Source organism: Athene noctua, chromosome 12 (assembly GCF_965140245.1).
Source record: "Athene noctua chromosome 12, bAthNoc1.hap1.1, whole genome shotgun sequence".
In the NCBI taxonomy this organism is placed as follows: Eukaryota; Metazoa; Chordata; class Aves; order Strigiformes; family Strigidae; genus Athene; species Athene noctua.
In genome coordinates, this window is record NC_134048.1 from 23219658 (window position 1) to 23241919 (window position 22262).

A 22262-nucleotide genomic window follows, 5' to 3' on the forward strand; every position below is an offset into this window, starting at 1 on the left:
GAAAAGAATCCTCATTTGCTGAAGGGCTGGTCTTGCTAAATATCCTCTGATGCTGTGGGCATCTCTGGAGTGCGGGTATATATATGTATATATAGAAATACTGTTTTTTTTTTTTCACCCCAGTGAGTATTTGTGCCTATTTCTTTTGTCTCCCTTTGCTGCTTGGCTGGAATTAGGAGTGACCTGGTTTTCAGCAAAGCGTGTCCCTCTTTCTCCCTTACACGCCATACATAAATAATTCAGAAAGTTTTGCAAATTCAGAGACCTCAAGTGAGACATAAATAATAAACTTGAAACTCGGATGCTGTAAAACTTGTTCTCCAGCGAAGGAGCTGGGGTGACCATCGGTACCAGGGATACAGAAGCATTTTGCTCCTTTCCGTGTTCCCTGTGCCTGCGGAAGGGGCAGGCAGGGAGCTGTGTCCCGGCTGGCGGCTGGTCCTGGTGTGGCAGCTGCCTGTGGTGCCGGCAGCGCCACCAGCCCCTCTGCTTCTGGGGAGGGGGACATCCAGGCCAGCTGCCCCAGTGGTGCTGCAGAGAAAATGACGGTGCTTGCTTTGGAAAACGAGCAACGCATGTAAGGATGGAGGATGTGGGGCTGCAGGTGGCTGGCAGCCATCGCCTCCCCTGTACTGCTGTGAGGGGCTGAGCGGGGACACCCTCCTCCTTCCCTTCCTCCTCCTCCTCTTCCTCCTCCCCGCAGCCCCCAAGTCTCCCGTGCTGTGTCCCCGTGGGGATGGGGCTGTGGGTCTGTCGTCTCCTTTGGACGTCGGAGCTGCAGTCCGGTGGTGCTCTGCCACGTTTCTGCTCTTGTTTTGTTTTGCTTTTTCCTCCAGCTCCCAAGCACTAATTTGAAGCCACCGAACTCGTCCACGCCCCAGCTGCTGCTGCGCTCGCACGTCCCAGGCTGCAATTTGGGCGGCGGGGCCGGGCCGGGGACAGCGGGGGCTCTGCAGACCTCATCCCGGTGAGGGGTGTGAGGGCCGGACCCCGGCCGGGCTGTGCCGTGCCCGGGGCTCTCGTGGGAGGGGTGGAGGTGCCTGTGCTCCCGAGAGGCCCAGTCGGGCTGGTTTGGGGTTTTGGATCCTTTTTCCTTTGGCAGTTTGTTGGCCCGATCCGTGCTTGCCCGCGTAGCGCTGGGGTCGCGGGGGTGGCCTGTGCTGCCGCCATGGGTGACACCAGGAGGGATTTTGCTGCGGCTGTGGGGTTTCCTGGGACACATCCTGCTCCGTGGCTGCCGTGCAGCTTAAAAAGCAGAGTGGGGTGGTTGTGTGGTTCCTGGCGGTGCCGTCGGCGTGCTGGGCTCGGCCCACGGACCCTGCGCTTGCACACGGATTCTGGTCACGTCTCGGCAGGCTCTTGCTGAAACCGAGCCTTCCCGAAACGTCTGTGCCTGTGGTGTGGTGCGGCCGTGCCCTGCCCGGGGCTGGCGCCGACTCCACAGCTCGCCTGGAAGGGAAAGTGAAACTTCTGTCCAGTGTTTAACATGAGCAGTTAATTCCCTTTCGATACAAACAAGGCTCAGGCTGGCAATAAGGAAACAATTCAGATTTGGTCGATGCCTTCAGTTCCCTTCTGCCCCAGCCGACTTTGGTACCGTTGCTGCCTCTCCCTGCCTGCCCCCCAGTTTGGCAAGCTTGGTGCCACCGGGAGTGACACCCCAGAGTCTGGGGAGGCCCTGGCTTGGGTGGGTAGAGCTGCAGACAGAGAACGTGGCGCCGTGCGCACGAAATGGCCTCGTTTGCCTCGCGGGTGTGTTGGAGGAAGAGCCGTGGCTCGGGTGGCTTTGTCACCTGGTGCTCTCTGGGGTGTCAGGTCCGTGTGCCCCAGCACTGCAGGCACCTGCCAGCCCTGGGGAGGAGAAACCTGAAGTCCTTCTTGTCCCTGAAGAAAGCAGTAACAGCCCAAACCTTCCCATGGCCCGCACACAGAGGAGAGGAAGGATTGGGATACAGGGGGTTAGGCCGGGCCTTTCCAGGAACGGCCCTTGTTTATGCAGGTGCAAACACGAATGGTTAGAGCTGTGCTCCTGGCCAGGAGACAGCTGTACTTCTGCAGGCTTGGGTCTGGAGGAAAAGCAGTGTTATGCTTTCTGGAGGGTGCAAAAATAAAAACAACCTCCCCCCCCCCGTTGGGTTGCTGTGGCTGCTCGCGTTCGCTTCTGCTCTGCTTGTGCCATGAGAAATGGGGTTTGGCTGCCACCGTCGAGCGCTCGGTGCCGGCCGCCTACGAGCAGCAGTGGGGTGCGAGGGCTGCTACGGTGACTCACGCCGCTCTTGCCACACAAGCCCATTTTGCATCTTCCAAGGGCCGAGGAAATTGCTGCCTTGCGGCGGGGAGGATTTCCTGGGGCTCATGCGGGCAGCAGCCCCGGTCCCTTCCTGGGCGGTGGGACCCAGCTTCGCCCCGTGCTCGCAGGGGTGGGGTGTCTCTGCCAGCACCGAGCCTGGCAGCGGTGGGGCACGGCCAGGCCCCCCACGAGGCCAGCCTGGGCTCTCTGCCTTGGCTCGGCAAGCAAACCGCAGGGCCAGTCTGGGTGGAACGCACGTGGGTTTGGGGTTTGGTTGCTAAGATGATTCTGATTTTTCCTGCTTTGTTCACCCAGTGAAGGTGTAAGGTGGCTCCCTGTGTACTTTTCCCCTCTCTTCCTTTCGGAGGGCCGAAGGAAACGTTTGGTGTGAGGAATACTGAGAGGTATGTGGTTACAGCTCTGCCAGTTCTGCACCAGCAGGGCCAAAGGCAAAGAGGACTTCTCCCTCCCTTGCATGACCTGTGTGGCTTGTGCAGTCACATATTTAATAGCTCGTCTGGTATTTTATTCAAACGAGGGGTAATACAAATGATAATACTCTGCTTTATTTTCAGCCCAAGTTGAAAGCTCCTCCTCTTCCTCTCTGGTGGAACTTAGCGACAGGAACATGTTCCTGCTCAGGGGATGCTCTTTGTTTCTGCTGGTGGGTCTGCACTGTGAGTCGTGGAGGGACAGTTCTGCAGCCAGCGTTGGCTCCAGAGCGTGGCACACTGACCCCGTGGGGCTCAGCCGGGTTTGTAAGAATGAAAACCCGGGGTGCGACAGCCCTTTGCCCTGCTGGGCCGTTGCAGTGGTTCCCATGGTTGTGATCTGTGCAGGAGGCTCGTGACGACACCCCCAGGCATCGTCTGCCTGTCTCCCTGGGGTCCCCCCCATCCACAGCCGTGACCCCTGGGTGCTGCTGTGCATGGGGAGCAATGGGGAGAGCCCAGCTCCTGAGCGGGGTGGGCTCCTCGAGTCCCTCCGGCTGTGACCCCACGGCTGCCACCTCCGCTGGGCTCTAGCCAGATCCGGGCTCTCGGCAGCACCGGGGGGGAAGCTGGTGAGCAGAAGGGCCTGGGCGTGCAGGAGAGTGTGCGTTTGTGATTACGTCTTTTAAATTATGCTGGCAGAAGGCTCATTAGCGGGGCTTGGAGATCTTTTTAATTGGAAGCATGCCACAGAGCACCTCTGGGTGCGTGTCCCGGGCGGTGTCCGGAGAAGCTGCTGACCTGGCGGATGCCACTGCCTGGCTGTGGCACCAGCACAGACCAGGTGTCCTGCGTCAGGTTAAACTCAACCCTTTTGGGTTGGCGGGGGATGGACTGGGGAGGAAACAGTGGCTTTGAGAGGCAGGGTCTGCGCTGCTGGAGAGAAAAATCTGAGCAGGAGGTTGGGTGGACCTGGAGAGAGGGATGCAGAGGCGCAGGGTGGGATGTCCTGGTGTTCCTCCAGCGCCGGGAGCTGGGTACCGGCTGGGTCCTGCTCCTACTTCCAGCACGGAGCAGATTTGCCTGATTTGGGTCAAGAGGCTGTTTTTCCAAGGCTGCAGCTGTGCCAGAACAGCCCCATCTCGTGTCTCCATTTGTTCCGGCCATCCCGCCGTGCCGAGCGGTGCATGTGGTGTCTGTGGCGTTACCTGTGTGCCCCGGGACATGGGCTGGGGGTGGTGGGCTCTTTTGATTTCCTACTTTTTTTTTTTTTTTTTTTTTCCTTTGGGGGTGGCAACTCACAATGACGTTGAAAATGCGTACGAGGAAATGCTGTTCCCATGGTTGCTGCGGGGAGGGTGGGAGGCGGTGGTGCCGGGGCTCTGCCGCCTGGCCCCGTGCTTTTCTCCAGGTTGGCACACGCGGTGCTTCCCTGGCTGGTCCCAGCCGGGCAGGAGCCTGGAGCGGGACAGGACGGGACGTGGTGAGCGGGCTCGGCCCTCGTGGTGCTGCCAGCCCCTCCCCGGCTGGCAGAGGGGGAATGCTGACCCCTCTGCTCTCACCCCTCCCCGTAGGCACCCCGAAATCCTTGCGTAGCCATGCACAGACCGGGGCAGGGCTGCTCCGGGGGTTTGCATCCCCCCACCTGAGCAAAGGGGCTTCAGAGACCCCCGCCCTGGCCGAGGGGCGGCAGCAGCAGCGTGGCAAAGCAAACCCTGCAGTGGTTTGGGCAGGCCTTTCGCACCGGCCGGCAGCGGGACAGCAGGAGGTCAGGCTTTCCTCGGTGTCCTGTCACTGTGCTTGGGTTTTTTTGGTGTGTTTTTTTTTTTTTATCTGCCAGTTTTAAACCAGGTTTGGATGCGGCGTGATGAGTAGCTGTAGCGTGACCGCAGTGGGTGGGAAGGGGGGGCAAAGCGAGGGGGAGCTTGTACCGAAACCCGCACAGCTTGTTCGCTTCTCGGTGCTCGGCGTGAATCATCCCTCCCTCCTCCCCCGGGCACGCGAGCGGCTGTCACTGTGGCCAGCAGAACCGAGGCTGTTTTCCCTCTTTTCCTGGCACTCTTCCCCCTCCGCCCCGTACCGAAAGCTCTTCCACTTGCTCCCCGCAAGCGCCTGGTGGCCCTGAGCCCGTGGGCTGCGTGCGGCTGATGAGGTGTGCTCGTTAGGGCATCACCCTGGCCCTTGATTGTGAGGGTGTCTCCAGTGTGGATTGGAGGAACCGGGAGTTGCGCTCCCCTGCCTCCGCTCCCGCCAGGAGCGTGGGGGTCCCAGCGCCCCCGGGACACCGGCCGACGGCCGCGGGATGCGCTGTGGCGTGGAGACGGCGATGCGGAGGGGGAAGGGGCCGTCTCTGCTGTGATGTTGAGCCGGTTTCAAGCTGGAGTTGGTGGGAAGTTACACCAGCCTCCGGACCATCTGGCTCCCGCACGTGGAGCGGCGAGCGCCAGCCGTGCCGCGCGGGGGCCGGGGCTGCCTGCGCCAGCGCGGGGGCGAGGGGCTGCCGGAGGGCCTGCCTGCTGCTTCCTCGCCCTTCCCTCTGGTTTAGACCCACGGACAGGGTGTGGGGCTCCCCACAGCACCCCGTCAGCGGAGAGGGGGCAGCCAGCAGGCACTGAGGGCATCGCGTGCTTTCTGCCCCACGCCAGCCCAGCTAGGCGACTCTTTATTCCCCAAAAGACAAAAATGTTCTGCGCTGCAGTGTAAAATAATCTATTTTAAAAAGATACGGATTGTTTATCTACAGCTGGGCTGTAAATAGCTCGTAAAATAAGAATCAGGGCTCGCCCAGCTCCCCGGCTGGTAGCCGTGCCGTGCCATAGCGCTGCTGACATGAGGTTGACATCACACGCAGGGGCGTTGCTGTGACCCGCGTTTCGCCGCCGTTAGCCCGGTGTGCTCGGCGTGCCGCACGGGGTGGGCATCTCTCTGAGCACCCATGTGCTTTTTTGCTTTTTAGCGGCTTCTAATCCTGCGTCGGTATCTCAGGGAGGTATAAAGGGTTCTCTGCACGGGCTGAGTGACCTGTAAAATAGGCTGGCATGTGCCTCTTTAATAATACTGCCCGGTAGAGCATCTCTTTGCTGTTTTTTCTTTTTCTTTTTCTAGCTGAAACAGCGTCTTGTCCAGAACCATGTCCTCACCGCGCGCTGGTTGCTTAGCAATGTTTTACAAAAAAAAAAAAAAAAAGAAACCCCACTGCAGAGCAGAACGGTTGGGTGGTTCTCCCCTGCTTTCCCCCGCGTGGCCGGGGCAGCGGCAGCTCTGCCTTGCTCTTGCAGGGTTTGGGGGGCAGGCGCTGCCCTTGCTCCGTCCCTGGAGGAGCGGTGGGTGCCCACGACTCCACTCCTTCCAGCTGGGGAGGCGGGTTGCTGCGGGGGGTGTTGAGCAGGGGTGGCCTGCAGGGAACTGGGAAGCATTTCCAGTATTGCATTCCCAAGCCCTTTCCATGTCGGTGGCCACGAAGGCTGGGAGAAAGCCCAGGTTAAAGGCAGCGATGCGCTCCGAGCCATGCGTCCTGTTTCTCACCCTGCGTGCCTCCACAGGCTCTGCTAGAGGCTTGTTTGTTGTTTTTTTTTTTTTTTTCCCCTGCTGAAGAAGGAAAAATTGACTCGCTTGCCGGTGATGTTCCTGCGAACATGGCGGGATTTTTCCTGTTCTTACAGCTGAGGTGGAAGAGCATCAGAGACAAAAGGATTTCCGCAGCCTCCTTGGGAGGAGAAGGAAGCAGGCTGCTGCAAAACTGCTTTTTGAGGGCCTGGGAGCTGACCCTGCTTTCCTGCCCTGGCTGTGGGCACGCCAGCTGCTGGCAAGAGCCCAGGGTGGGTGCCAAGCCGAGGGGGGCACAGCCGAGGCCCTGCCCCATGCCACGGGCAGCGGGTGCTGTGGGACGGCTGGGATGTGCCGGGGGGGGACTCTGCCCGGTGTGGGGTCCACAGAGCCATCGTCCCCCCGCGGGACCCCACTGCTCCAGAGCCCGCTCCTCGAGAAATCAAGCTGGCCCCCCGCTGGGCTGGCTATTAACTAATTAGATGTAATAATGAGCTAATCCAAATGCGTGGCTGAGGCAATCTGCTCCTGCCCGATGCATGGTGTCTGGCCGGGGGCTCTGCCAATGTGCCCCCGCTGTGCCAGGACCCCCCCGCCCTGGCGAGACCCCCGCCTGGCCTTCTGCTCCACTAATGGTCATTGCCTCGGTCAGGAGCAAATTTCTTCTGGATTAGCATCCTCTAAATCGATTAGCTGTCTCGGGCAGGGCATTTTATTCTAATGAAATGTGATTCCAGGCTCCAGTCGATGAATTATTGTGGCAATGAGGGTACTCTGCCGCCTTTCTGTGGGTTGTTCCAGGGCTTGGTGAGGGGGGAAATGGGGAAAGGCTCCTAGGGCAGATTATAATTAGCGTTACACTATCACGGACTCGCCCGCCCTCCCCCAGCGAGGGAGCTGGGGGGAATAATGGTGAGCTGTGAGTAAAACGTGGCATTTCCATCATGCCGCAGAGGCAGTTTACCCCTAGATGTAAGGCTGGATGCGTTTGTGCGACCTGCTCGGTGCTGGTGGGAGAGTGGGGTGGCTTGCAGGCGTGGGGGTAAACACGACATTGAAAATCCTTGTTACCTGAAAGAAATTGGAAAGATCTGCCATGGATTTGGGCTTACGGCCGAGGCAGCGGGGCGCAGCAGAACGGCCGCTCTCCGCAGCTGTGCCATCGCTCTCCTCGGAGCAGCGCAGGTCCCAAATGCCCCGGCCCTGGCTGTGCCCCGGGGGTTTCACTGCTGCTTCCTCCCCCCAGTTCTGGCGTGAGCAGTCGGCTGCCCCTGGAAACGCCAGCCGGGGCAGTAGTTTTCCATTTCGTTTCTGTGTCCCTGAAGTTTTCCAGGCACTTCAGCCATCACCCACGTCTGCCGCTTCAACGCATCCCCTCCTCTGTGTTTGAGGGGATTTTATTTGGAGACTTTGCTCCCACCTGAGCCCCCTCCCCTTGCTTGGCCGCCCACCTGCCGGCAAACTTTCCGCCGGCTCGGGCGCCGCTTGCTGCCGCGGGCGCAGGTTGGGGCGGGCTGGGGGGTTCTGCCATAAAACAACACCAGGATGTGAACAAAAATAAACACGGGGAAAAGTGCCAGGCCTGGTAGTTAGGTGGGGAAGTGGAGAAATCTCCTTTTGTTTTGTTTTGGTTTGTTGCCAAGTGCTTGAAATGCTCTCGGTGTTCAGGGCCAGCCCAGGAGAGGGGGGGTGGCACCCCGAGGATGCTGACCTTCCTCACACACCTGGACCCTGCTTGTGCCCCAGTGTGAGCTGCTGCCCCTTCCCTGGGTGCAGACGGGCCATGCTGGGCATGCAGCCCCTGCCCCACCAGCAGCTATGGGCAGCAATGCTCTGGGGGGGGCTGTGGGAGCACTGGGTGTTGCCATGTTCGTGTAAAGCACCAGGAAGCCCCCCCCGGGCAGTGGGCACGGAGGGCTCCGTGCCATACTGGGGGGTGGGAGGGCGGCTCTGCCGATCCGCGTGCAGGTTCCCGACACGGCACCGGTCAGCCTGGAAACTGCCTGCTGGGGTGTCGGTACCCAACTTCGGGCCCCTTATCTTCAAAGAGCATCCTGGGGGTTTCATGGTGGTTCCCAGCTGCTGCCAGGAGGGCTCTGCTCGCTGGCAGCTCGCCTGTGTTCCTCTGAGCCCTGGTGCTCCTTGGTGCGAGCTAGGACCTGCTTTAGGATGGGCCTTCCTCTAGCTGCAGACATCTGTCTTGGCCAGCATCTCCAGAAAGAGGAAACCTTCCTGGGGTTATTTGCATCGTTCACGGGTTTTGTGTTCTCCTTCCTCGTCCTAACCTCGGCTAAGGACAGCTCGCAGTGCTCTGCCGACCCGGCGTGTGCAGGTTGTGTTTGCAGCCTGCTCCTGGATTTCTCAAGGTGTTTTATTTTCTATCGCTTCCCTTTGCCCCTGCCTGGCATCGTCTCTGCCCCGTCTCCACCCAGGGCCCTGAACCCAGAGCTGCTGCGGCTCGTTACGCGCCTCCATCCTCCCCACAAATAACGTGCTTAACGCAGAGCTGGGGCAGGGCTGAACTCTGCTGGGCACCAAACAGAGCGGTTATTTCTGAAAAATCCTGTTTGGGCGAGTAGAGGGAAACAGTCCGGAGTTTCCAGGGTGGCCAGGACAGCTGGGAGCCTCCCCACATCCTCCTGTCCCAGGAGAGGTCGTGGAGCCCATCGCTGTTGGAGGGTTTGTGTGCCTGGTGCTGAAGGAGGGTCCCTTTGGGTGCCGCCCTTGGCAGCGGTGAGGAATGCCTCGTTAACTGCTTCGTTAATTACTTCCTTAACCCATCCCTGCTACCTTGGCCAGTCACTCTCCTGCCGGTGGCCTGGGGAGGGGGGAATGGGCACGGCCATTTGCATGTGCTGGGTTTCTGAAAGGTCTCAGCCACCCTGCGATAAAGATCTGAGTCACGAAAGCTGCTGTTCGGATTTTGCTGCTATAGGAAGTGGTGGGCAAGTGCTAAGAAAAGCTGAACAGGAAGGATGGAGAGCAGTGGTGAGAACCCTGCTCAAAGTGTCTGTGGCAAAGTGGCCTCTGCACTGAGCTAAAATGTCCAGAAATGGAGACAGATCTGGTCTAGAGCCCGGTCAGAGGCTCTGATGAGCCGTCACCTTCCTCAAACCAGGAGGTGGCTGCTGGAAATACGGATGATGAAGGGTCTGGTGTAGCTGAGAACGGTCAGTGCGAGGTTAATGGTTGGACTAGGTGATCTTCAAGGTCTTTTTCAACCGAGATGATTCTGTGAAACAGAAGAGCAGCCGGAGCAGTGTGTCAGAGGAAGCAGGTCGTGGTCCCCCCGCTGCGGGATGTGCCGGCAGGCCCGCGGCGTTGCCATCAGCCCGGCTTCTAGCCACCGCCACGGGCGTTTTGGAGCACCTTCCCAAAACACGCCTTGCAGGTTTGGACCATTTCTAGCACGGGTGATGGGAGGAGCAGGCGGGAGCCTGTGATGTCTCATACATCCGTCACCAGATGTTTCTGAGCGTCCCACGCAGCTCTTATCTCCCAGAAGTTGTTTTCACTGATTTTAAAGTTTTCTCTGAAGCGCCAGCTTGCTGCCGGAGCTCTGACGAGCCGGTGCCCAGGGCTGCAGCCGGCGAGGGAGTGTTCGCTGCAGGAAGAGGGGCTGCCTTCCCCTGCCCCTCCAAAGTGGGCATCAACCCCGGCCCACAGCTAAGCAGGGGCTTCCTTCTTGCTTTCTCTCTTTAAAATCTGTTCCCTTTCTTCCTTGGCACAACCTGCCTGGCGAAACCCCGGCAGAGTCAACCGCTGCCACCAAACCCGCCTTTTCCCCGCAGCTTCGCCTTCAGACGGGGCCGCTGAGGGCAGGTGCCCGCAATCTTGGCTGCTGTGGGCGAGGGTCGCCTTGTGCCCCCGCAAAACCTCCTCCATCTTCCTGGAAATCCAGCTACCTCTCCAGGAGACCCAACGGTCCTTCTGGCTTTATTTCCCTTGGATTTTCAGTGCCTTTCATCAGGAATCTTGGGAAGCCTTGCAAAAGCGTCCTGGCCTGGCAAGGCTCCCAAGATAACTCCAAACGTTATTGATTTGGGGGTGGCAGGATGACGTGGCCAGGGTGCTGGGCTGGTGGGCAGTGTGGGGATAATTTTAGCTGTGCAACCAGGCAGTCCTTCCAAGGGCTAACTTTGTTTTTCACGAAGCATGGAACTTTTATCTCTTAAAATACCATGGAAATAATTCATGTCTTCAACGTGTTACTCACATCTGATCTGCTATTTGAGCCCAGTCAATAGTCCCATTCATCCTACAATGGGTTCTCTGTCCCTCTGGCAAACATTTTGCCATCCGAAGCCACGTTGAGTGTGTGAAGCGAGGCATACGGTGATGCCCTGGCTGGGCAGTGGTGCACTGTGCTCCCATGGCTGCGGTAAAAGGCTGAGCAGAAGCTGTGGCACCTCCCGGGTCGTCAGTCTTGGGGCCATCTTGGCCAGATTGTTCAATTTTTTTTGTGTTTTAGCACATCTGAGCAGTTCTGGGTTTTTCCCTTGAAGCGTGGCTTGTAGGGTGGACGTATCTGTGAGCTTTCTACTGTAAAATGAAGTTTTGGGCTTTGAGGAGGTGGGATTTGGCCTCCCCGCGTGCGCTGCTGAGATGCGGCTGGGTGCTGCATTTTGGCTGGAGGCCGTGAGTGTGGTAAAGGCACAAAATGGGGTCCGGGGGTGCTGCGGGGCCCCAGGCTGTGATGCTCTCCCTGCCTTGGGGGCTTCCACGCCGGTTGCCGAGGTCCTTGGGGGCACCTCCTGTGGGGTTGGGCACCCTCAAACCTGGATCTCCAGCACGTGCCATGACAACCTTTCCGTGGGCTTTGGTGCACGAACACGACGGCAGAAGCTGTGCTGGAGGTGGGATAGTCTCTGCTCATTTGGTTTTATATATTTACTCAACCGATGAATCAGAGGGAGAACCTGCCAGCAGCTGCAATCCCATCCTAAATCACTGATTAACTCCAACCACCCGGCAGAGAAGTTATTTAATAAACAAGTCATTGCTAATTATATACAAGAGCAGCTTGGGGATTGTGCTGGGTCCAGAGCTGTGGCGTCTTGCAGCAGTGGGGCTTTTTCTGACCTCTGCGAGGAAGTGCAAAGAGGGAGGATTGAAACCTTTTGGACAAATTAAGCATTGGATGGTGCTGCCCCGATGCTTTGTGCCGAGCCCAGCAGCGCACGGGCTGGGTCCGTGTGGGGGCTGAACCCGCCGCTGGTGGCTGCAGGCGCTGGTTTGCAGGCTCGAGGCACTCGTTGCTGGGTTCCCACACGAACTGCGGGGCCGGGGTTGGGTCAGAGTGACCCAGCCTCAGCAGAGCGCTGGCGCTGTGTCCGTGGGCTGGATCCAGTTGGCCATTCCCAGCCCCGATCTTTCCCAAGCCCCCATCCCTGGGCGTTGCTGAGCCCCGGGGGATGGATGGTGCATGATCCCGCGTTGGGCCCAAAGCCCCACGTCGCCGGGTGCTCACTGACCGCGGATGCGTGCTGTGGGGACAGACACCATATTGCCGCTTCCTAAGCACCCTTGGGCCGTAATCTGGCTGTTTTGGCTGCTGATTAGCGTGGCTGTTCGCTGGATTATCCAGCCCAGCTGGCCCCAGCCCACCGTGGGGTTGCCCGGTGCCGGCTGCCGCAGCCTGGGGAGGTGTGGGACAGACTTGCTGTGACCCGCAGCTGGACTGGGGGGGCGGTTTCTGCTAGTGACCCCACAGATCTGCCTTCTCTGGGCTCCTGCACCTGGCCGTTTCGCAGGGCAGGTCCTCTGGCTGGATCCTGCCTCAGCATCAGTGCAGGAGGCTTCTGCCAGGCCACCGAGGTGACAGTGGAGGGGAACCAGGCCCTGCTGCGGCTGTGCGCTGCGGGGACCCGGCCGTGACGCCGTGGGGACTGCGGGACAAGGAGCTGCCCCTGGCTGCTCCCCGTCCCCTCCCCGGGGCTGGCAGCACCGCTGCTGCCTTGTGTGCTGGGCTCCTGGCTTGCACGCAGCAGCTTGCACGTTGGGTTGGGTTTGCCTCGGGGTCAGCCGGTGGCACTCCTGCGTCGCGCCGGTCCCCTCCCTGCCCGGCTGCCGGTGCTGGTGGCGGCAGCGCTGCCCGGAGCAGTGGCTGTGGAGGGGGCAGCCCGCCGTGGGGGGGTGAGATCCCTGGCAACCAGCGAGACCGTGCTGGTCCCTTTGCTTGTGCTGTCGCTCCGGGATTTGCGCTGTTTGTGCCGGTGTTTCTGTCCAGGGGCTGTCACCATCCAGTGCTGTGTGTGTCTGTGTGTGTGTTACCCCCATAGCCCGGGCGGACGATGTCTGATGACAGTCTGACATTGCACTTGTGCAGAGTCTGCTGCAGGCAGATCCCACAGTGTTTTGCAGACCCCGAGGCTTCACCTCTGTGGAGGCAGGACCCGTCGCTTTCTCCCATCGCACGGAAAGGGCGGCTGCCACGTGCGGGAGGAGCGAAGAGGCTGGTCCGTGTGTTGGCACCCGGTGAGAGCGCTGGGAGCTGGCCCGGCTCCTGTCAGCACACCCCGTGGTGCGCGTCCCTCTCGCACACCCAAGGGCACAGGTGCAGTAAGAAGGGCTGGAGGCATTTTCTTAAAAAATAGCCAGAAAGTGAAACTGTACATTCACTGTTTTGGAGAAGCATTGAGGAACTTGTCAAACCCGTGAGGGGGGAGCTGGTGGCTTCTGTCCTTGTGGCTGCCACTGGGAGTGTGGTCACCGCCCCAGTGAGGGGGTGTTGGGGCTGCGGGTGCTGCTGGGGGGGGACGGGCAGTGCCACCGTGGGCAGCCAGGCAGAGGGGGGACAGACTCCTGCGCTGCCGGGGACCCTCCCGTCCCTCTCCGGGAGACGCAGCCCGAGCCCGCTGTTCCCTGCCGTTCCCTGCCGTGGGGGAAGGAAGGGGCAGGAGTCTTGGTTCCTGTTGTCCAGTTGAGCATTAAATATAGGCTATTAAGCAATTTTCTTTGCAGGAAGTATAGAAATACTGCTCTGTGTGAGCACAACCTCCGTCAGGCACCCAGAGTGCTGGAACTTGGCCTTGCAGGGTGCAACTGGCCTCCTCAGCATCCACTGCTCGTCCCTTTTGCAGCAGCATTAACCCTCTGCTCCTGGATTGCTCACCAGGTTTGTCTTTCACTTGACCCACCCGCAGCATCCTCTGTCCCTGGTGCCTCAATAGCACAGCTGAGCCAGAGCTATTTTTGCTTTTTTCCAGCTTAAATAACAAGCTGACTGCAAAGCTGGCTTCGCGGGGAGCCCCTGCTTTCTGAGCCAGCAGCATAACTTTTTCCCCGGCCAAACTGATCTTTCAAACACGCGCTGCTGGGCCGGGGCACCGCGCTCCTCGGCGGGCAGCAGGCTCGAGGGGATGTCTGTCTTCTGGATGTCTCATTTTGGTGTGTTACGGTTCCCCTCTGTGTCCTGTGGTCACGTTTCCCAGGCGTCCATCCCAGCCAGGAAAAGCACCCAAGTGGAGGAGTTGCAATCTCTCCTCAGCCCCTTATAAATTTTGATTCAAGGGAAAAAGTCCCAGGCTTTCAGGTTTCAGCGCGTGTTACCTCTGTGGTCCCTTTGGCAAAGCCTGAAACTGTTTTAAACCCAGAACCCAAAGAGAGGGGGGACAGGGGTGTTGTGCAGAGGTGAGATGTCCGCCTGAGGAATAAAGTTGGGGGAAGAGCTGGGAACCGGTGAGTGGCAGGGCTGTGGCTCGTGGCAGGGCTGTGGCTCGTGAGTGAAGTGGCCGAAGCTCTTGGTGCCGCCACCCGAACCGTGGATGTGGCAGATCTGGTGCCCGCGCCCCTGGGAAGAGGGGGAGACCCGCGCCTGGGGGCTGGGACAGGGCTGTCCCCGTTGTGCCCGGGGCGCTGTACACGCGGTTGTGAAATCACGACGTCTTCAGTCTATAAACGGCTTTTTTCAATAGTTCCAAATTCCTTTGGAAGGGGCCATTTTTGTAAAAAACCACCACTTCAGTCTCGTTGCAGTAACAGCAACCACTTCCCAGAAAGCAGATTTAACTCTGAATAGCTGAGGAGGAACAGGAGGAGGAGGAGGGCTGCCGGGGTGATCCAGGAGGAGGGACAGTGCAAGTGCTGCCTTGCTGCTGATCCCTCGCAGGGCTGCTTGAGCTGGAGGAACCTCGGCGTCAGCTGGGTTTGGAGGGAGCCCCGCTGCCTGGAGGTGTGAGGCTGGGACGGGAACTCCGCCAGCGATCACTCGGCTCCCCGGCTGGCGGAGGCAGGAGAGGTGTGGGGTGCCAGGGGAGACGCGGGCACGAGGGAGGAGAGATGCACAAAGGGGTTAATGAGGGCAGGGGCAGCTCCAGCTCCCTCCTGGCCGGGATAGGCCCCTGCCGGTCCCTCTGCAGGGGACGTCTCCTCCCATGTCACTCGTCCTGTTCTCTGCAGTTTTCTCCCCCCACTGCAACTGGTTTAGGTCACAAACCTTCTTCCAGGAAGAGCAAAGTGCTCGGGAAGGGGAGCGCTGCCAGCCTGCTCCCAGGAACGGCTGAGCGTGTAGCCCTGTATCGCAGGAACGAGCCGATACATCACTTTTAAAGCGGCATTTTATTTAGATTATTGGTTGCTGTAGCTACGCAGCTGGGCCTCTGGCAGGCACTGCCTGTGCCTGTTTTCTGTCAAGTGGACTTTCCCGCAGGGATCGTCCCGTCCCCGCCAGCCCGGGGCTGTGGCTGGGGAGCCCTGGGAGGTGACGATGAGGAGGGAGCAGGGGGGAGGACACGGTGCTCCGTGGGACCCCACGTGTGGCTGTGGCTGGAGCCCAGCGCGTGTTGACCGCAGCCGGTAGTTGAGGCGTGCGCAGGGCGCTGCGGCGTGCGGGCAGAGGAGCCCGGTGCCTCCCCACGCACACGGGCGCTGCCTCGCAGGTGGGACGTGGATCTGTTTTGCTGCTGCTTGGCCGGTGTTTTCTCCACGTGGTTTTCTCTCGGATCCTGGGTGCAGGCAGGCGTGTGGCTCCATGGCAGCACCCCAGACCCTCCTGGTGTTTCAGCAGCTGTTTTCACCTCCCGGGATGCCTCTGCCAGACATGGTGCTTTTCTTGCCACCCCTGGCGCTCACGACGGGCCCGGGACAGACCCGTCGGCAGCAGGGCTGCAGGATGGCACCTCCGTCCCCACAGGCACGCTGCAGCCTCGCTGCTTCTGCCAGCGCCCGCGTGGCCCCGGATCCATCCCTGCCCACCCGGCCTCTGTCCTTGGACCCCGAGCTGTCGTGTCGCTTAGGCAGGAGGATTTTTCTGGCTTTGTGGTGGTTTTTCCTGATGTTGTGGTTGATGAAGCCAGCTGGAGAACTTGGAAACAAAACTTTCACAGCCCTTGGCGCAGCCCGGCTGTGACTCACGTGCAGGGTCTGGGTGGTTTTACTCGTGAAGGAGAGGAAGCAGAAGTTTGCCTTGAGCCTTTGTAGGATTTTGGGTTTGCTCGTCCACAGCCCTGGGGAATAAGAAGCCTCGGGAGCTGAGCTGGCCCACAGAGGGGCCACCCTGCTTCCCCCACGCATCCCTGCCTGCAGTGCATCTGGGAGCTTTGGCTGCTTCCACTGGAGGGTTTTTTCCCCAAAATGTAAATGAGAGGTTCAAGCTTTTAGGAAAATGGCGTGCTAAGGAGTGTGGGTGGGTCTGATGGTGGAACAGGCAGGATGATGGGGCCCCTCCACACTGGCTCCTCACCTGCGGGTGCCCCTCTCTCCTTTGCTGGCCGAGCTTGCTGCTAATTTTAGCATCCACTTTGCCCCTGTGACTTGGCCATATCGTTCAGCGAGTGGCTGCCCACCAACCTCCTTTATCGCTGTCGCACCGGGAATGTCTCTCCCTCTCCCCCTTCCCTATTTATAAGCACCGTGGGCCACCGCTGCCGGGTGCTGCTGGCTCCGAAGACTTCTTGGCTTCGCTCTGGCTCGGGCCTGGTGCTGCAGAGCCCTGGCTTCCTCCTCACTCTCCGTGGGGTGGTTCGGCCCTGGTGAGGAGTATTGGGGGTGCCCCTGCCCTGGGCTGCCGGAGCTCAGCCCTCCTTGGGTGTTCATCCTGTGCCAGAGCGGCCTCGGCTCTGGGGTCCTGCCCGGTGGGCAGGGGGGTGTCACGGTGGGGCGGGTTTGGCCGGGCCTGTGCCATGTGTGCTGCGGGTGGGATGTCAGTGAGGCCGCGGTATTCGCGAGGCGAGCGTGGCTGTTGGTCAGCACGGAGCTGGGGGAGAGGAAATGGCTCCTTAAATCATTAACGTCATGTCTGTGAGTATTCCAGAGGAGGCAGGAGGCTGCCCGGCTCCAGGGTTAAAGCCGTGAGCCCTCCGGCTGCCCTGGCGAGGGAAGAGGGGCTGCTCCGCTGCGGGCAGCACCGGCACGGGCGTGCGGAGGAGAGGATGGGAGTGCTGCCAGCCGGCCCCCAGCCCTGCCCTGCCCTTCCCTGGGGGTGCAGCCAGCTGCCCCCCACCCTGGTGTGCCCAGAGAGCTGCGCAGGGGCTGGCCTGGTGCCTCCAGTGCCCCTCGCCTGCTTCATGCCAACGGAGCTGGAGCAAAGCCTCCCACCTCCCCTGAGTCCCCCTGTGGAACCTTGTGAGAGCACCCTGGAACCTGCCCCAAAAAACGGCCGGTCTGCTCCCGTAGGGGCAGGCAGAGGCTCCCGGCAGCCTCGGGCACGGGCAGACTGCCAGCAGTGCCCGTTGCTTTGTCCAGGGAGCAAAACGCAAGTGCCACTTTGTCTGGCCCATGCTTTGAAAGCGTGGATGCTCCCGGGCCCCTGTGGCCGTGGCTCCTCGACTGCTCCCTGGGAAGCCCCCGCTGTACTTTTCCACTGGGAAAGCTCCCGGCACTTTCCCTCTCCCGGGGACGGAGCTGTGGGCAGGATTAGCTCCAGGGCTCTAAGTAGAGACACTCGCAGAACAGCTTTAATGCTTGGAGGAAGCTGCGAACTCCCTTATCCCGTGGGGAAAGCGAAGCACTTGAATTCTTCTGCGGTTATCTTTCTGTTGTTGGTGTGCGAGAGGAGGAAACAGCCTTTATGTACACACGCATGATTTCCACCTGTGCTTGGAAAGGAAGAAACACCGCGGTATGTTTGGACTTTGAATGAAGAAGTGCCCATGGGAATTAGCTTTACGTCTTCCTGCTGCCGTTTGTGTGCCTGCAGTCCCTCGCCTTGCTCAAGTTCCCCTCTGAGCTGGCGGCCCTGCGGTGCCTGGGAGCGTGTGTCTGCGTCGCAGGGTTACGGGGCCGGTTCAAAAAGCCAATCCTGGATCTGCTCAGGTCACTGCAAGTAAGAACTTAATAGGATTCAGATCTCAGAGAGAATCTGCAGCTTGGAAAGCAGTAAACCTCGATCGCCCATACGTGATACCTTTGTTCAGCAGCTTGGGGAGCCTGCACAGAGGTGCCGCCTCCTGGGGGGGCAGTGGGGAGCTCCCGCATACTGCTCACGGTGTTTTGAGGTTTAATCTCCTCTAGCGTATTTTGGCGAGTGCTGGCTGGGACCCCGCAGAGCCCCATCCCTGGTGGGAGAGTGCAGGGGAAGGGCAGTGCTCTCAGGGCTTCCCTGGTGCTGGGGGGGCCCCGTTGGACAGGTCCCTCCGTGGGACTCATCCCCCCACATCGTGCTGTTGGTGGGCTTTTCTAACGTCTGCTTTTTCCCTTCTCCCGCTCTCTCGGCAGACCTGTCGGCGGCCAAGCGCAAGTTTGCAGACTCCCTCAATGAGTTTAAGTTCCTCTGCATCGGCGACGCTGAAACGGATGATGAGATCTGCATAGGTGAGTCCTGGGGGCTGGGTAGCCCTGAAGCCACAGTCCAGAGCCCCGAGCTGAGCAGGGCAAGGGGGAGAAACACATGAGGACACTGAGGGGCCTGGGGAGTTGTCTGGGTGCTTTCCTGCGCTCTGGAAATGGCAGAGGTTCCTCCTGGCAGAGGTTTCTCCTGGTTCAGCATCAGCAAAGCCTTCCCAAGGAAATCACTTGTTGTTTCTTGGCCTAAATCTACCCCTGCCAGATAGGGAAGGAAGAAGATTGCCCATATCTGAAACCATTTAGGTTATCCATCCCTTTGGCGTTGGAGAGCAGGGATCTGGAGATGTGGTCGTGGTGAAATACCCTGCAAGGGGCTGTGCCGTGCGGGGGGGGAGCAGCAGCCTCGCTGCCCGGCTGCAGGAGCGGAGGAGCGGGCAGGAGCCGGCAGTGCCCGGCCTGGCAGCGCCCTCCAAGCTCCCACCACGGAGCTTCTCACGGCGCAGGGCAGCGGCTTCAGCCGCTTCGCTCCGTGTTATCCCGCTTCTGCCCCAGCTGAACTCTGCGAGCTTATTGTGCACATCATCTGGAGCCAGGAGACCAAGTGAGCTTTAGCCCTGATTTATCTTGGCTTATTTATTTGTGCCCAGCACAAATCGCTTTCTCGTCCAAGTCCCCTTGCTGTGACGCACATGCTGGTGAGCTGCTGCTCGTGCGACGAGCGCGGCCGAGGCTGGAGCTGAGCCAGATCAGCGACTGGCTGCTGGGGAGGGCAGGTTCGAGGTGAAGGTGCAGTGCTCCCCTCTGGAGGGGGGAACACCCCGCTGGGGATGCTCTGCTACCAGGCCACTGGAAACCTTCCTAGGGAGAGAGCAAAGCTGATAAAAACCCCCAAACCACCAACCCCCTAAGTGTCTCAAAGCACAAACAAACAAAAAAAACATGTCGAGTCCTGCTCTTAATTTAAAAAGAAAATAAAACGTTGTTAAATGTTGTTAACCGTGCGGATGGGTCCCTTCCAGCCAAGTCTCTGCAGGAGTTCGCCACGGTGCTGCGGAACCTGGAGGATGAGCGGATGCGCATGGTACGGCCCCGTCTGCCGGGAACGGGGCGGCTGGTGGCACCGGTGCTGCCGCCGGGGGGGTTGTGGTGCTCGGGGCAACTGTGGCGTGTGGCAAGCCCGGGTGCCCCTTCCCTTGCCTAGGGGAGAGCTGGGGAAGAGCGGGTGAACTTCTGTGATTCTGTGAACTTGGATTTGGGGGCACGTTTGAGGAGCATCAGTAACGGTGTCTTGCGGTTGGAAAATGGCCAGTGCTGGTGGGATGAGCCCATCGGCCTCCCCCGGGCCTCAGCCCAGCAGGGCTGGAGGGGTGAGGTGTGGGGGCTCCTGTGGGCTGCAGGGGGGTTTCCTGGGAAAGGCTGTGAGCGGTTCGGGTGTCTGGGGCTGAGCTGGACAAAAGGTGATGGGTGAGTTGTGCCGGTCTTTGCCCGCAGATTGAGAACGCCAGCGAGGTGCTGATCACGCCGCTGGAGAAGTTTCGCAAGGAGCAGATCGGGGCTGCCAAGGTGAGCTGCTGCTGCCCCGAGCGCCGTCCCCTCTGGGACACCCTGCTGGGGCTGAGGAGCAGAGCCCAGAGCCGCCTGGCGATGGCCATGGTGGTGGCCCCAGGACCTGACCAGGGGCGTAGGAGGGGGGTGCTGTGCTGCTGCGGGGTGCAGACGGGGATGATCCAGCTCCTGGGAAAGTGCCTCAGTGTTCTGAGTCCACCCACAACCAAGTAACGTCCCAAGGGTGAAAAATCACATGCCAGTTGAAGTGAACCTTTTTCCTCTTACTCCAAGCATGAATTAGCATTTTCTTAGAGGGGTTCCCCGTTGCCTGAGCCCCCCAGTCTGTGCTCTCCACCCCTGCCATGTCACTGCGTGGAATCTGGACAACTTGTGGCAGGACAGGCAAGCCGGGGAAGCTGTGGTGTGGCTGAGGGTGTCTGTGAGACAGCCTGGCCCCCTTTTCTTTCCTGCCTTTGTTCTGAAATGAAAACTGCTGTCTGCGGCTCTCCTGTTGTTATAACAACCTGCTGCTGCCTGCAAGAAGGCCACGCCAGCCCGGCGGGGCCATGTTTGCATGGCAGTGGTGTGCCCAGCTCCCCACTCGCACGGGAGCCACGGCTCAGCCTGGCCAGGCTGTCCTGGCTTGGGCAGCCAAAAAAAAAAAGGATAAAGAGGGCTGCTTCATAAGGGGCCGGTTATTACCAGGTGGCAGTGGTGGATTTCGTACTGGTGAGTTGGGGTGGCGAGGCTGGGATGAGAGGTGCAAAAGAAGAGTTAAGGACGACATCCTCCTTTAGGGCCGTAAGCAGCCGAATTTCTGTGTCACTGTCCCTAGTGACGCAGGAAAAGCCCGTGCAAGGGACGGCCAGGGATGGGATGTGAAGTTGTGACGATGTGCTGGTTAGCTGGGTAGCAAACGCTTTCCTCCCTGCGTGTCTTTGCACCCACCCTGGGTCTGGATGGTTTGCTGAGCCTCGGGCCCTGGGAATAGAGGAGGGGCTCCCCCGAGTCTTTGATTTTGGCAGCGTGAGCCGCTTTCCGGGAGCTGCCTGGTGCTCACGGTTAAAAGCAGCTTCACCCGCTTCCAGGTGATGGCCCCATCTCGGGCTGTGCAGAAGGGGGGTGACTCCGCCTGGGACTCGCGGTCCTGCCCGATGCCGTAGGGATGCCGAGGACCCTCACGGCTCCTCTGGTGCCATTGTGTTCAGCATCACACTTTCTGTTCTGTTTTGTAGGATGCCAAAAAGAAATACGACAAGGAGACGGAGAAGTACTGTGGTGTCCTAGAAAAGCACTTAAACTTGTCTTCTAAGAAGAAAGAATCCCAGCTTCAGGAGGTGAGAGCAACCTCTGGTTCTCCATGTCTAGCTGTAACTGAGCTTTCTGAATGCTTTGCACAGCTTGCAGCATTGGTTCTCCTGGCTGTAAACTCATGTTTTCCCCTCATTCTGGCTGCAAGCGGTGGATTTTCCCCCCTTTCTTTAATCAAAGGGGACGGAGCTGTTTTGATGAGTAAATCAGAGAGATCCCAAAAAGGATAGCAATCAAAAAGGAGAGAGAGTTTATAATTAAAGAGCGTAACAGAAGGGAACTGGTTCTGCTGCAGGCTTCCCTTGTGCCAGCACGAATCACGGATGTCTAGTTTCCTTCTCTGAGAGTGGCTGTGCTGGCTTTGGGCTTCATAGGAGGAGTGATCAGGCTTTAAAACTGCTTTAGGAGCCTGTTACTGACTCAGGATGCAGTGAGCTGCTGTGCTAAATGCCTCCCTGGATGAGTACGCTGAGTTTTCAGTCACTTCTTCCAAGTTTGGAATTCCCTGCACTGGCCCAGAGCTGGCTGGTCCCTGCTGGGTGCGTGTCCCTGCCTTTGGGCACGATGCTGGTGTGCTGCCGAGCCGTTCCTGGGGGCACTGGTGGGCACAGGGGATGGCTCCTGCTCTGGGATAGCTCCGGTGGTGGGACGGTGCCCGGCAAAGGTGGGGACTCAAGGGAACGGATCTATCTGTGGCACAAATAATCATCTTCCACCAAATCAGGGTTGAAGAGGGGTGAGAGTCAGGGTTGACGTGCCTGCAAACTTTGTCCTTGCGTAGGTGTTCTGGGTTTGTAAATAACTTGAGAACCCAGAAGATGGAGAGTCCCATTCTCATGGCTTTTAAATAACCCCTTAAGCCTGTTTTAGTTTGTGTTTGAGCCACTACTGTGAGACAGGGGAATGGAAGGATTTCTTTCTGGGCAAGGAAGGAGCCGCTTGTGCCTGTGAGGCTGCAGCAGTGACACTGAGAGGTGTGATCCCGTCAGGGTATGGCCTGGCGGGGCTGCCCGGGAGCCCGCCGCAGCGGGACGCGGGGGGGGGGATGCGCTGCGGGTGCGTGTGGAGCAGCGCTGGCTGCTGGTGCCATCTGCTGGCATTTTCCACCCCAAACACTGACTTTGGCTGCGAAGGCTGGAGGAGGGTGCAGCCAGCTCCCAAGTTCCAGTCTTGGGACCTTGTCCCCTGGGGAGCTAGAAAATATTCACTGGGTCTGGTGGCTCAAGCCCCACCGAGGATGGAGGGTGCCTGTGAAAGAGCTCAGTGTGTGGGTTGTGAAACGTGGATGTGGCATCCAGCAGCACGTGGGAGCGCTCGCCCCGTCTGGCACCCGCCCCGCTCCCCCCCTGCCCACCGAGGGGCTTCCCAGGCACGGGGCTGCAGCCACGGCAGATGTCGGCACAGAAAAAGTG

The 22262-nt window shown here is 59.5% G+C and overlaps 1 protein-coding gene across 6 annotated transcripts in view; it reads left to right on the plus strand.

The window, feature by feature from the left end:
* Positions 1-22262, plus strand: part of ARHGAP26 (Rho GTPase activating protein 26) — a 146493-nt gene that overhangs the window by 3544 nt on the left and 120687 nt on the right. For 4 of the 6 annotated variants that reach the window (XM_074916427.1, XM_074916429.1, XM_074916430.1 and 1 more), the window contains 4 exons: positions 17923-18018; positions 19011-19072; positions 19483-19554; positions 20775-20876. In XM_074916427.1, the coding sequence (XP_074772528.1) occupies positions 17923-18018; positions 19011-19072; positions 19483-19554; positions 20775-20876 (332 nt within the window). Of the gene's footprint in view, positions 1-2612; positions 2695-16195; positions 16239-17922; positions 18019-19010; positions 19073-19482; positions 19555-20774; positions 20877-22262 lie in introns of those variants that run through there. The other 2 variants (XM_074916432.1, XM_074916433.1) reach the window with 2 other exon arrangements.